This window comes from Drosophila bipectinata, chromosome XL (assembly GCF_030179905.1).
Source record: "Drosophila bipectinata strain 14024-0381.07 chromosome XL, DbipHiC1v2, whole genome shotgun sequence".
Taxonomy (NCBI): Eukaryota; Metazoa; Arthropoda; class Insecta; order Diptera; family Drosophilidae; genus Drosophila; species Drosophila bipectinata.
This window is the reverse complement of record NC_091734.1, coordinates 2,250,218-2,263,296: the sequence shown is the minus strand read 5'-3', so window position 1 is coordinate 2,263,296 and position 13,079 is coordinate 2,250,218. Positions and strand designations below refer to the sequence as shown.

At 37.1% G+C, this 13,079-nt stretch overlaps 2 protein-coding genes across 2 annotated transcripts in view; both read right to left on the bottom strand.

The window, feature by feature from the left end:
• Positions 1-4,881, bottom strand: part of LOC108127069 (uncharacterized) — a 90,468-nt gene extending 85,587 nt beyond the window's left edge. Inside the window, exon 1 of the mRNA XM_043209719.2 lies at positions 4,782-4,881. The gene's annotated coding sequence lies outside the window, so the exon portion shown is untranslated. The remainder of the gene's footprint in view (positions 1-4,781) is intronic.
• Positions 4,882-9,545: 4,664 nt separating this feature from the next.
• LOC108120025 (uncharacterized) lies at positions 9,546-10,553 on the bottom strand. The gene has a single exon (XM_017233507.3). It carries the CDS (start codon positions 10,475-10,477, stop codon positions 9,689-9,691), a length of 789 nt encoding a protein of 262 aa, XP_017088996.2. The 5' UTR covers positions 10,478-10,553; the 3' UTR covers positions 9,546-9,688.
• Between the last annotated feature and the right edge of the window lie 2,526 nt (positions 10,554-13,079).

The following is a 13,079-nucleotide window of genomic DNA, read 5'->3' as shown; positions in this document are numbered from 1 at the left end:
TGACTATATCTCTGCCAATTCATATCCGATCCTTAAGCGGAGTACCTTAAATGATTTGTGGGTGAATTCTGCACCAATCTGCATCAAAACCCTGACACAAAATATTTTTTGAATTTTTTTCAAATTTTTGTGATGGTTGGAAACCCGGGATCCTCTCATATCGCCACTTCAGATGACTATATCTCTGCCAATTCATATCCGATCCTTAAGCGGAGTACCTCAAATGATTTGTGGGTGGATTCTGCACCAATCTTCATCAAAACCCTGACACAAAATATTTTTTGAATTTTTTTCTGCATGTATAGCCCACAAATGTTTTAAAAATATTTAAATAGGGATTACTAATCCACAAGAAAATGAAAGATCAAGCTTCAAAAAAAAAAAAAAAAAAACGAAGAGTTTCCGAAAGCTCCATTGTTTAAACAAAAACGACTGCATGTATAGCTCACAAATGTTTTAAAAATATTTAAATAGGGATTACTAATCCACAAGAAAATGAAAGATCAAGCTTCAAAAAAAAAAAAACGAAGAGTTTCCGAAAGCTCCATTGTTTAAACAAAAACGGCATGTAGCTCACAAATGTTTTAAAAATATTTAAATAGGGAATACTAATCCACGGGAAAATAAAAGATCAAGCTTAAATAAAAAAAAACGAAGAGTTTCCGAAAGCTTCATTGTTTAAACAAAAACGACTGCATGTATAGCTCACAAATGTTTTAAAAATATTTAAATAGGGATTACTAATCCACAAGAAAATGAAAGATCAAGCTTCAAAAAAAAAAAAAACGAAGAGTTTCCGAAAGCTTCATTGTTTAAACAAAAACGACTGCATGTATAGCTCACAAATGTTTTAAAAATATTTTAATACGGAATACTAATCCACGGGAAAATAAAAGATCAAGCTTAAAAAAAAAAACGATGAGTTTCCGAAAGCTTCATTGTTTAAACAAAAACGACTGCATGTATAGCTCACAAATGTTTTAAAAATATTTAAATAGAGATTACTAATCCACGGGAAAATAAAAGATCAAGCTTAAAACAAAAAACGAAGAGTTTCCGAAAGCTCCATTGTTTAAACAAAAACAACTGCATGTATAGCTCACAAATGTTTTAAAAATATTTAAATAGGGATTACTAATCCACAAGAAAATGAAAGATCAAGCTTCAAAAAAAAAAAACGAAGAGTTTCCGAAAGCTTCATTGTTTAAACAAAAACGACTGCATGTATAGCTCACAAATGTTTTAAAAATATTTAAATAGAGATTACTAATCCACAAGAAAATAAAAGATCAAGCTTCAAAAAAAAAAAAACGAAGAGTTTCCGAAAGCTTCATTGTTTAAACAAAAACGACTGCATGTATAGCTCACAAATGTTTTAAAAATATTTAAATAGGGATTACTAATCCACAAGAAAATGAAAGATCAAGCTTCAAAAAAAAAAAAAAACGAAGAGTTTCCGAAAGCTTCATTGTATAAATAAAAACGACTGCATGTATAGCTCACAAATGTTTTAAAAATATTTTAATACGGAATACTAATCCACGGGAAAATAAAAGATCAAGCTTAAAAAAAAAACGATGAGTTTCCGAAAGCTTCATTGTTTAAACAAAAACGACTGCATGTATAGCTCACAAATGTTTTAAAAATATTTAAATAGGGATTACTAATCCACGGGAAAATAAAAGATCAAGCTTAAAAAAAAAAAAAACGAAGAGTTTTCGAAAGCTCCATTGTTTAAACAAAAACGACTGCATGTATAGCTCACAAATGTTTTAAAAATATTTAAATAGAGATTACTAATCCACAAGAAAATGAAAGATCAAGCTTCAAGAAAAAAAAAAAACGAAGAGTTTCCGAAAGCTTCATTGTTTAAACAAAAACGACTGCATGTATAGCTCACAAATGTTTTAAAAATATTTAAATAGGGATTACTAATCCACAAGAAAATGAAAGATCAAGCTTCAAAAAAAAAAAAAACGAAGAGTTTCCGAAAGCTTCATTGTTTAAACAAAAACGACTGCATGTATAGCTCACAAATGTTTTAAAAATATTTAAATAGGGATTACTAATCCACAAGAAAATGAAAGATCAAGCTTCAAAAAAAAAAAAAACGAAGAGTTTCCGAAAGCTTCATTGTATAAATAAAAACGACTGCATGTATAGCTCACAAATGTTTTAAAAATATTTTAATACGGAATACTAATCCACGGGAAAATAAAAGATCAAGCTTAAAAAAAAAACGATGAGTTTCCGAAAGCTTCATTGTTTAAACAAAAACGACTGCATGTATAGCTCACAAATGTTTTAAAAATATTTAAATAGGGATTACTAATCCACGGGAAAATAAAAGATCAAGCTTAAAAAAAAAAAAAACGAAGAGTTTTCGAAAGCTCCATTGTTTAAACAAAAACGACTGCATGTATAGCTCACAAATGTTTTAAAAATATTTAAATAGAGATTACTAATCCACAAGAAAATGAAAGATCAAGCTTCAAGAAAAAAAAAAAACGAAGAGTTTCCGAAAGCTTCATTGTTTAAACAAAAACGACTGCATGTATAGCTCACAAATGTTTTAAAAATATTTAAATAGAGATTACTAATCCACAAGAAAATGAAAGATCAAGCTTCAAAAAAAAAAAAACGAAGAGTTTCCGAAAGCTCCATTGTTTAAACAAAAACGACTGCATGTATAGCTCACAAATGTTTTAAAAATATTTAAATAGGGATTACTAATCCACAAGAAAATGAAAGATCAAGCTTCAAAAAAAAAAAAAACGAAGAGTTTTCGAAAGCTCCATTGTTCAAACAAAAACGACTGCATGTATAGCTCACAAATGTTTTAAAAATATTTAAATAGAGATTACTAATCCACGGGAAAATAAAAGATCAAGCTTAAAAAAAAAAACGATGAGTTTCCGAAAGCTTCATTGTTTAAACAAAAACGACTGCATGTATAGCTCACAAATGTTTTAAAAATATTTAAATAGAGATTACTAATCCACGGGAAAATAAAAGATCAAGCTTAAAACAAAAAACGAAGAGTTTCCGAAAGCTCCATTGTTTAAACAAAAACAACTGCATGTATAGCTCACAAATGTTTTAAAAATATTTTAATACGGAATACTAATCCACGGGAAAATAAAAGATCAAGCTTAAAAAAAAAACGATGAGTTTCCGAAAGCTTCATTGTTTAAACAAAAACGACTGCATGTATAGCTCACAAATGTTTTAAAAATATTTAAATAGGGATTACTAATCCACGGGAAAATAAAAGATCAAGCTTAAAAAAAAAAAAAACGAAGAGTTTTCGAAAGCTCCATTGTTTAAACAAAAACGACTGCATGTATAGCTCACAAATGTTTTAAAAATATTTAAATAGGGATTACTAATCCACAAGAAAATGAAAGATCAAGCTTCAAAAAAAAAAAAAACGAAGAGTTTCCGAAAGCTTCATTGTATAAATAAAAACGACTGCATGTATAGCTCACAAATGTTTTAAAAATATTTTAATACGGAATACTAATCCACGGGAAAATAAAAGATCAAGCTTAAAAAAAAAAACTATGAGTTTCCGAAAGCTTCATTGTTTAAACAAAAACGACTGCATGTATAGCTCACAAATGTTTTAAAAATATTTAAATAGGGATTACTAATCCACGGGAAAATAAAAGATCAAGCTTAAAAAAAAAAAAAACGAAGAGTTTTCGAAAGCTCCATTGTTTAAACAAAAACGACTGCATGTATAGCTCACAAATGTTTTAAAAATATTTAAATAGAGATTACTAATCCACAAGAAAATGAAAGATCAAGCTTCAAAAAAAAAAAAAAAACGAAGAGTTTCCGAAAGCTTCATTGTTTAAACAAAAACGACTGCATGTATAGCTCACAAATGTTTTAAAAATATTTAAATAGGGATTACTAATCCAAAAGAAAATGAAAGATCAAGCTTCAAAAAAAAAAAAACGAAGAGTTTCCGAAAGCTTCATTGTTTAAACAAAAACGACTGCATGTATAGCTTACAAATGTTTTAAAAATATTTAAATAGGGATTACTAATCCACAAGAAAATGAAAGATCAAGCTTCAAAAAAAAAAAAAAACGAAGAGTTTTCGAAAGCTCCATTGTTTAAACAAAAACGACTGCATGTATAGCTCACAAATGTTTTAAAAATATTTAAATAGGGATTACTAATCCACAAGAAAATGAAAGATCAAGCTTCAAAAAAAAAAAAACGAAGAGTTTTCGAAAGCTCCATTGTTTAAACAAAAACGACTGCATGTATAGCTCACAAATGTTTTAAAAATATTTAAATAGGGATTACTAATCCACAAGAAAATGAAAGATCAAGCTTCAAAAAAAAAAAAACGAAGAGTTTTCGAAAGCTCCATTGTTTAAACAAAAACGACTGCATGTATAGCTCACAAATGTTTTAAAAATATTTAAATAGGGATTACTAATCCACAAGAAAATGAAAGATCAAGCTTAAAAAAAAAAAAAACGAAGAGTTTTCGAAAGCTTCATTGTTTAAACAAAAACGACTGCATGTAGAGCTCACAAATGTTTTAAAAATATTTAAATAGAGATTACTAATCCACAAGAAAATGAAAGATCAAGCTTCAAAAAAAAAAAAAAAACGAAGAGTTTCCGAAAGCTCCATTGTTTAAACAAAAACGACTGCATGTATAGCTCACAAATGTTTTAAAAATATGGCATGGATAATAAATTTAAAAACAAAAAAAATAAAATATATAAACAGGAACAGTAATAGTGGCAACGACTTACTGTGCTGGCCAGGCAAAAATAATATTCAGCTTAAAATAATAATTAAAAATGAAAAAAATCGGAGAAAATAAAGTGAGGTAGTTCTTTCCCCCACAAGGCGAGTCAACAGACTGAATTGAAAAAGTGGGATAATTGACTGCCTTCATTTTTTGGGATTTCAAAGTGACCAGGTGCTGCATTTTAAATAATGCCTAAGAAAATACTCAAGTTTTGGCTACCATGGCTTCCCGTATGAAATCCAGCTGTAACTCATTTCTTCGTTCCATTTGGCTCGTTTTCTGCGAATTTAACGCTCTGTTGTTGTGCGTTTGACCGAAACAATGACAGGATCCATTCTCCCTTATGTTATTTTCCCTGTCCATCTATAAAGTTTTCCATCTGTCTTCTTTCGTTTTCCGATATATTTATTTTTTTCTTTTCCTTTCTTGCATATTGAGTTTCCTTGTCTGTCTTTCCACCATTGCCTTGCCGCACCATCATCTCCATATCATTCTCTATCCCATTTTCCGACTTCCATTTCCTTTAATCGTCTGTCCAAGTGTCAGTTCGTTTTGTTTGATTGATTTTTACACCCCTGGCCTTTGGTTAGTTTACTGGGAATCCTTGCAAGGAAAAAATTATATTTCCAAGAAAATGGAGAAAAAATGGGCAAATTGCATTTGTATTAAAAGCCAAAGATCTAGCACTTCTGTACCAAGGCTGGGTGATATTTGTTATGAGATTAAAGGGAGGGTTTCTTTATTTCAACCCCTAAAATTGGGTAAAACTTTTAAATGTTCTATATATCTGAAGATGTGCTTCTATGTTTTAACTTTAAAGAATCATTATAATTATATAGTAATTTAATATTTTCGTATCCTAATCGGCCGTTCTCCATAGAAATAAAGCGCTTAAGAAAAATACTAGATCTTTGCGTCATATTCGCGATCTCAGAAGACGCTATATTGGCGGGCTTTGCTTTTTCGCGGCAATTTTGGCGCATTGTCGCTGTGGTTTGAAGTTAGTCATTGAAAATGTTATTATATATTTAATTACTGTAAAGTACATACATATGTATATATAAGTACTTAATGTTTACTACCAAAATTAATGTTTACTTTAATTAAATTTCGCGCAAATGAATTGTATTCTGTATTGGCGTATTGTCTATTATATTTGTAGCAGTTCGTTAAGTTTCCAATAAATTTGCACAGCACTTTGCCCTCTGACCCCTGTTATAACTTACCTTTCCGCTTTCGCCGCCAGAAAGTATTCGTTGTTATGTCATCGACACGACAAGGTGAAAGACAAACAACTTTATGCCAAGTTGTTAACAAAGTGAGCCGGCGACCCCAACCAAGGGTGAGTGGGGGGTGAAAGTCTCGGTGTTTTTCAGTGGGTGGCAGTTGCAAACATAAATACATAGCTGCAGAAATATGCTACCCAACACCTCTTCTTGTTTTTTTTGTTACAAATCTCAGACTTCCTAACCCTGACAAGACAATTGACTGGAAAATGTTGTTAATGAACTTTGTGCGACATTTTGATTAGCTGTCAGGTGGGTACACCTCCAACCTCCAACCTACCACCCACCACCTCTCCAACCTAACTAACCTATTCAACCTCTCCAAGTTGTTTCTAACAAAAGGTCAACAAGTGGGCCAACAACAGATGCCAAATGATGGATGTCAAAGTTGCTTTTGGTAACACTTGAATTATCAGAGAAATGGGCCAAACGGAGACAGTCGAGATTCCAATTCCGTTTGCTTGACAATGCCATTTTGTCACACTGTGATAGAACAGCGAAAATAACAGTAACTGCACCGGAAAACAACAAAAATATATATGTATATGTAGTATAGGAGAGGATGGTGAAAAAAAAATAAAGGAAAAGTTTCTGCGGAAAAGTTGTAAACTTAATTTATAGTTTTTAAGCAGCCACCAAAGTGGGAGGCTCGCTTTTTATTCAGTTAGAAAAATGTGTTTCGCAGCTATCAGTGGGTAGAATGAAGAAAAGTAGAATGTGTGAAAGAGCCAGCTGGACGCGGCGAGAAAGAGACAAGGAGAATGGGTGGAAATTTTCACATTTCATTCTCGCCTCGTCGCTAGGAATTTCCAAATGAAATATTTGACTTTTAGTCTAAAAAGTCAGCAGAAAAGTTGAGCAAACAGACTGCGACCAAGTGCCAGCATTTAAATGTGCATTAGATTCCCCAAAAACTGGGTGAAGTGGGCAAAGGTTCGCTTTGCTTTAAATACTCTATTTTTTTTTTTTTTGCTAGCTCAAGGTATCTGGAGATAGAGCATCTCCATTTAATGAGCATACGCTCCTCTGCCTTTCGAGTGGTTTGGCCATTAACGATGTGAGTCCTGCAATTATGCCAGCCATCGATGCCGAGAGTCCTGAGAGCCAGTCAGTCAGTCAGTTTTCCGGAGTGCAGAGGAAGCTGTTTTGTCAGGTAACAAACATGGTTTACTCGACTACCAAAAAAAAAAAAAAGTAGACATTAAATTGTTTAAAATTGATGCTTAAATATTGTTTATACCTGAATGTATGAGTCCCTAGTTGCAAGACTAAAATCCTATTATGAATTAAAGCTTATGAATTATAACCTTTAAAGTCTCATAACCAATTTTTGACACTGTAAAAAGTGAAATCATGTCCAAAGGAAATCATTTTCCCAAGTTCTTTCAACGAGAACAACTCTGCATACATATTCTCAGTCTACTTGGCTCATGTGGCCAGAAGGCACAACCTTGGAGCTCTTTCCCTCATTTAGTTGGAACAACCTTTCAGGGCAGCTGCTCACTTGACAAAAATCCAGCCCAAGCGACGCCCCCTTTTCTATAATGGTCTGTCAGTCTGTCTTTCAGTCTGTCCGATTGTCTGTCTGTTTGTCAGAAACGCTCGGAGGCTTAAGGCCGGCATCTTCATTCTGGCTCCGAGTTGTCCAGTAACGGTGAGCCGCCTGTTCTTCAAAACATCTCCATATTTGACTGAAACGAAAAGGTATGCCAGAAACAATGTAAAATGTTTTCATTAAGAGCTTGATAGCTCACAGTTACCGTGTAGTCTTGAAAAAACGACCTTAAAATTCTCCAAAAAAGCACAGAAAGGGCACATTTGACTCTCTTTAAAGATATGGTCACACCATTTGCTTGCATCAATTTTTGAATTCGTCATAATCATCCTGTGGTCTAGCAATACCTCTAGCTTCATCCAACTACTGGGAACTACTGGGCAAACAGAAACAGAATAGAAACAAAAACTTTTGACATGCGGCACGACTCGCCTTGATGGCTCCCACTCACTTGGCCAAAAGTACACGTTTCGGCCTTCATGTTAACACGTTCTGGTTGTGCGATTTCCATGGGATGGAGGTTGAGGTGGGTGGCAAAGGATTGAAGCCATCAGGATATCGGAGAAGTTAGAGACAGGAGACAGGAGAACGCTGCGTAATTATACACTTGTAGGACGCAATTGAATGGTTATATCCATTGAATTTTCCAATTCAATAGGCTCCGGACGGGGTTGCCTGATATTTTTACGGCTCCTAGAGGAGACGACGTATATGGATATATAGTGGCCAAGGGGCCTGAGAGCCTGAAGGTGGGGCGGAGGTGGATAAATGACTTGAGTGTTTGTCCATTGGCCATCCAGTGGCCCAATGTCTTTCACGGCGCACATTCAAGTCCAATTTAGCCTTTATGTGTCCTCATCGTTGTCGTGGTTGCCCCACCCAAGGGATGTTTCTCCATTTTGGAGCACGCACACGTACGGACACAGAGGCTGGCGGACAAACGGACACGGCAGACAGACATGGTCGGACAAATGGACACAGACGGACATAGTCGGAGAGGTTTTAGTCCGAAGGATAAGAGGGGGGGCGAATGGGAATTTCAAATCCTTGCGCCGACTTTACTGATTTTTGTATATTTTTTTTTTTTGCCTCTTCGCATCAATGAAAATGCCAACATGGAAGCATACAAAATCCAAAAGATGAGGCAAAAAAAAAAAAAAAAAAGAGAAAAGAAAAATATAAAAGGGAAAATAAAGTTGGAGGGCGTTATGCTCAGATACAAATGCATCGTAAACATGTCGTCGCGTTATATTGGGATCTCAAGTAGCCCCCTAGTTTTCCATTGTCTATTTTTGTTTGCTTTTTATTTGCTTTTTCTCTCAGCTCTACTTAAAGGTCGGCATTTTCACAGATTTCCTGGATTTCACAGAAACTTTTGTTGTTGAAAAGCTTTTGAAATTTATTGTTTCGATTTTAAAGAAAATTTATGAAAAAAAAAAAAAACAAAAATATCTTTGATTTAGATTTTGTTTCAAAATGCTTGTGTGTCGCCTGATCGGATCTGATTTGATCTGCCTGTCAGGACATAAAAACATAAAGGACAACAATTTATGGCACATTTGCAGCTCCATCACCGACACCAAACCAAAAAAAAAAAAAATCCGGTATGTCTGTTTGGGCCATAAAAACAGCGATGCCCCAGAAAAAAAGGGGCAATAAAGTTGGCAAAACGGAATCAATATTGCCCAGCCCGGCTCGAATGGCCATAAACCCCAAAAACCGAGACTGAAATCGAAACTGAAACTGAAACCGAAACCGAAACGACTGGCACCGAAAATTTGTGCCAAAAGGTGCCAAAGTGCGCCACGCCCATCGAGATTGATTTCCACTTATTAACCGAAGCCGCCGAAGGATGCAAGGACACTCGAAACTTGGCCGATTACTTTTTGCATAAATTTGCAAATATTACTGCTGGATAGTGCTGTTGGTATTTTGGCCATTTTTCAGCCAGATCTGGATAGCTTTAATATTTAAAATTCTTGAAAAATAAAATTTTTTTTTTTAAATTACAATTTAAGACTAAAGAGTTCCAAATGCAATGAGACTAGTAAGGAGAATAGGGGGTGGTTACTTGCCCTCTCCCTCAAGGACGACCTCAACGATGACAGATGCCTTCTCCCAATTACCTTCTACCTTGCAGTTCCTGTCCAGCTTCTCCTCATTGATGGTAATGAATGTGGGATCCAGACCGTTAATGAACTGCTGGATGGGCATGCGGCAGGAAAAGTTACGAATCCGACGCCGATTTCTTCGCTCGATGCACTCCAGCTCATCGTTGAGAACACTGAGGGTGGCGTACACCGGTCGCCGGGTGGCAGGGGAGAGGAGCCAAAAGAGGTAGACGGTTCCCCATTCGCGGCTGGGGTCCGGATACCGGGCGCCGATAGCATACTGCTCCGACCGGATGGCGCGATCCTCGTGGGTGAGCAGTGCCTTCCAGGTGGTGCGGCATGCCATTACCAGAACGGGCAGGTGGCAGTCTAGAAACTGGTGGCACGGCGGCAGATCCAGTTGCTGGGCGGCCAGTTCCCCGGGACCCAGTTTAATGTTTGGCTGACGCCAGTTGAGCACCGCCAGGCAGTAGTCCTGGTCCAGGACCATCTGGCTGTAGGCTAGCATTAGCAATGTCTTCTGGCCAATGGCCACTTCGCGGAGGCGCAACTGGAAGGGCAGAGCTCGCGCCCCTGGATCCAGATGGTCGCTGATCATGTGCCGCAACAGGTGAGTGTGGGCCACCATCGTCCTGCAGTTGCCGACAGGGCAGACGGCGGGCTGGTTACCCGCTGGGCCCTCCCTCGCCCGTTGCTGCTGCTGCTCCTCCGTCCGCATCAGCCCGGACACGCCACTAAGCTTCATATTTCGGCAAGAGTCCTGTGTTTCTGTCTTTCCTTGCACTGGTAATTTGATTCTTAAAGGCAAACGCTACGGTGACTCGATCAAGATTGATTGCCATCCTCTGAAAGATATCCAAATTAATATTTTAAATTGTAAAAGGTTTTTTTTACTGCCGTCATTAGCATTTGGTTTTATTTTACTCGGGGGGCGAACGTGCGTGCAACATTTCTGCCGACCGACTGGCAACAACGACAGCTTTCTCCTGCCATTGACATCCGCACTCGCATCCGCATTCGCAGCGCCATTGTCATTGCCATTTGCAACTGCATTCCAGCTGTCCGGCCGTGCGTGTCCGGCGGAGGGCGACTACAAAAAATAGAAGAGCTCGGGCCAACCTGACGTGCCCATGACGCGACACTGAGAACCCAAATTTTACAAAACTTTTTTAAAATATGTATATTATGCGGAACAAACTTATACAATCTTGGTGCAAAATCGACCCACAAATCGTTTAAGGTACTCCGCTCAAGGATCGGTTGCGAATTGGCAAAGATATAGTCATCGGAAGTGGCGATATGAGAGTATCCCGGTTTTTCCAGGGGAACCATCAGAAAAATATGAAAAAAATTTTAAAAATATTTTGTGTCAGGGTTTTGATGCAGAATGGTGCAAAATCGACCCACAAACCGTTTAAGGTACTCCGCTCAAGGATCGGTTGCGAATTGGCAAAGATATAGTCATCGGAAGTGGCGATATGAGAGTATCCCGGTTTTTCCAGGGGAACCATCAGAAAAATATGAAAAAAATTGAAAAAATATTTTGTGTCAGGGTTTTGATGCAGAATGGTGCAAAATCGACCCACAAACCGTTTAAGGTACTCCGCTCAAGGATCGGTTGCGAATTGGCAAAGATATAGTCATCGGAAGTGGCGATATGAGAGTATCCCGGTTTTTCCAGGGGAACCGTCAGAAAAATATGAAAAAAATTGAAAAAATATTTTGTGTCAGGGTTTTGATGCAGAATGGTGCAAAATCGACCCACAAACCGTTTAAGGTACTCCGCTCAAGGATCGGTTGCGAATTGGCAAAGATATAGTCATCGGAAGTGGCGATATGAGAGTATTCCGGTTTTTCCAGGGGAACCATCAGAAAAATATGAAAAAAATTGAAAAAATATTTTGTGTCAGGGTTTTGATGCAGAATGGTGCAAAATCGACCCACAAACCGTTTAAGGTACTCCGCTCAAGGATCGGTTGCGAATTGGCAAAGATATAGTCATCGGAAGTGGCGATATGAGAGTATCCCGGTTTTTCCAGGGGAACCATCAGAAAAATATGAAAAAAATAGAAAAAATATTTTGTGTCAGGGTTTTGATGCAGAATGGTGCAAAATCGACCCACAAACCGTTTAAGGTACTCCGCTCAAGGATCGGTTGCGAATTGGCAAAGATATAGTCATCGGAAGTGGCGATATGAGAGTATCCCGGTTTTTCCATGGGAACCATCAGAAAAATATGAAAAAAATTGAAAAAATATTTTGTGTCAGGGTTTTGATGCAGAATGGTGCAAAATCGGCCCACAAATCGTTTAAGGCACTCCGCTCAAGGATCGGTTGCGAATTGGCAAAGATATAGTCATCGGAAGTGACGATATGAGAGCATCCCGGGTTTTCCAGGGGAACCATCAGAAAAATATGAAAAAAATTGAAAAAATATGTTGTGTCAGGGTTTTGATGCAGAATGGTTCAAAATCGACCCACAAATCGTTAAAGGTACTCCGCTCAAGGATCGGGTATGAATTGGTCAAGATATAGTCATCGGAAGTGGCGATATGAGAGCATCCCGGTTTTTCAAGGGGTACCATCAGAATTACCTTTTTTGTTACAATTCTTTACCGTGTAAGCAGAGCTTTTTTTAATAACCATGAGTATGATTGTGACGATGACGACTGGCAAGCGGAGACTGCAGCTATGCTTTCTCCCTTTCTAGTCTAAAGGTCCACCACCTCGTTCCCCCCTCGCTCTGTTGATGGCGTATTAATGACCGGAATGTGGAATGTAACAGAAAATTTCTTCTCACATTTCCCGCCCACAGTTTCTTCCTGCTTTCTCAACTTTCTTTCATTCTTTCATATATAAGTATGTTTTTTTTTATTTTTTTATTCAGCAGCTTGCAATGCAGAAAGAAAGGGGGTCCTCGAGGGGGACTGACAGGATTGCAGAGGTCCTTGGCCATGCTGCCGGAATGCATAATTGAAATACGAATCGAGTGAATGCCCCGACAAGCAGATAAGAAAATGACAACGGAGCCCTGCAAGAAAATATAATTCCAAAGATGGGTGCCAACATAATAGAAACCCCCACCATGGAGTACCTTTGACCTTAAAGGTTTACTTGATATTCAAAGGAGAAAGCTTCCTTAAATTATTTGTATGTTTTTCAATTCAGTTAGTCATTCAATCATTCAGCTCATCGCATTTTTCCTGCAACTTTGACTGCGCATATTACTCATACGCCCCGTGATCCAGACACTGATATGAAGCCGCAACAGCTGCCAACTGGTGCGTGTGCGGGCGTGTGTGTGCGATTGTGTGTGTTTGATTACTGATGTATATGTTTATATGATT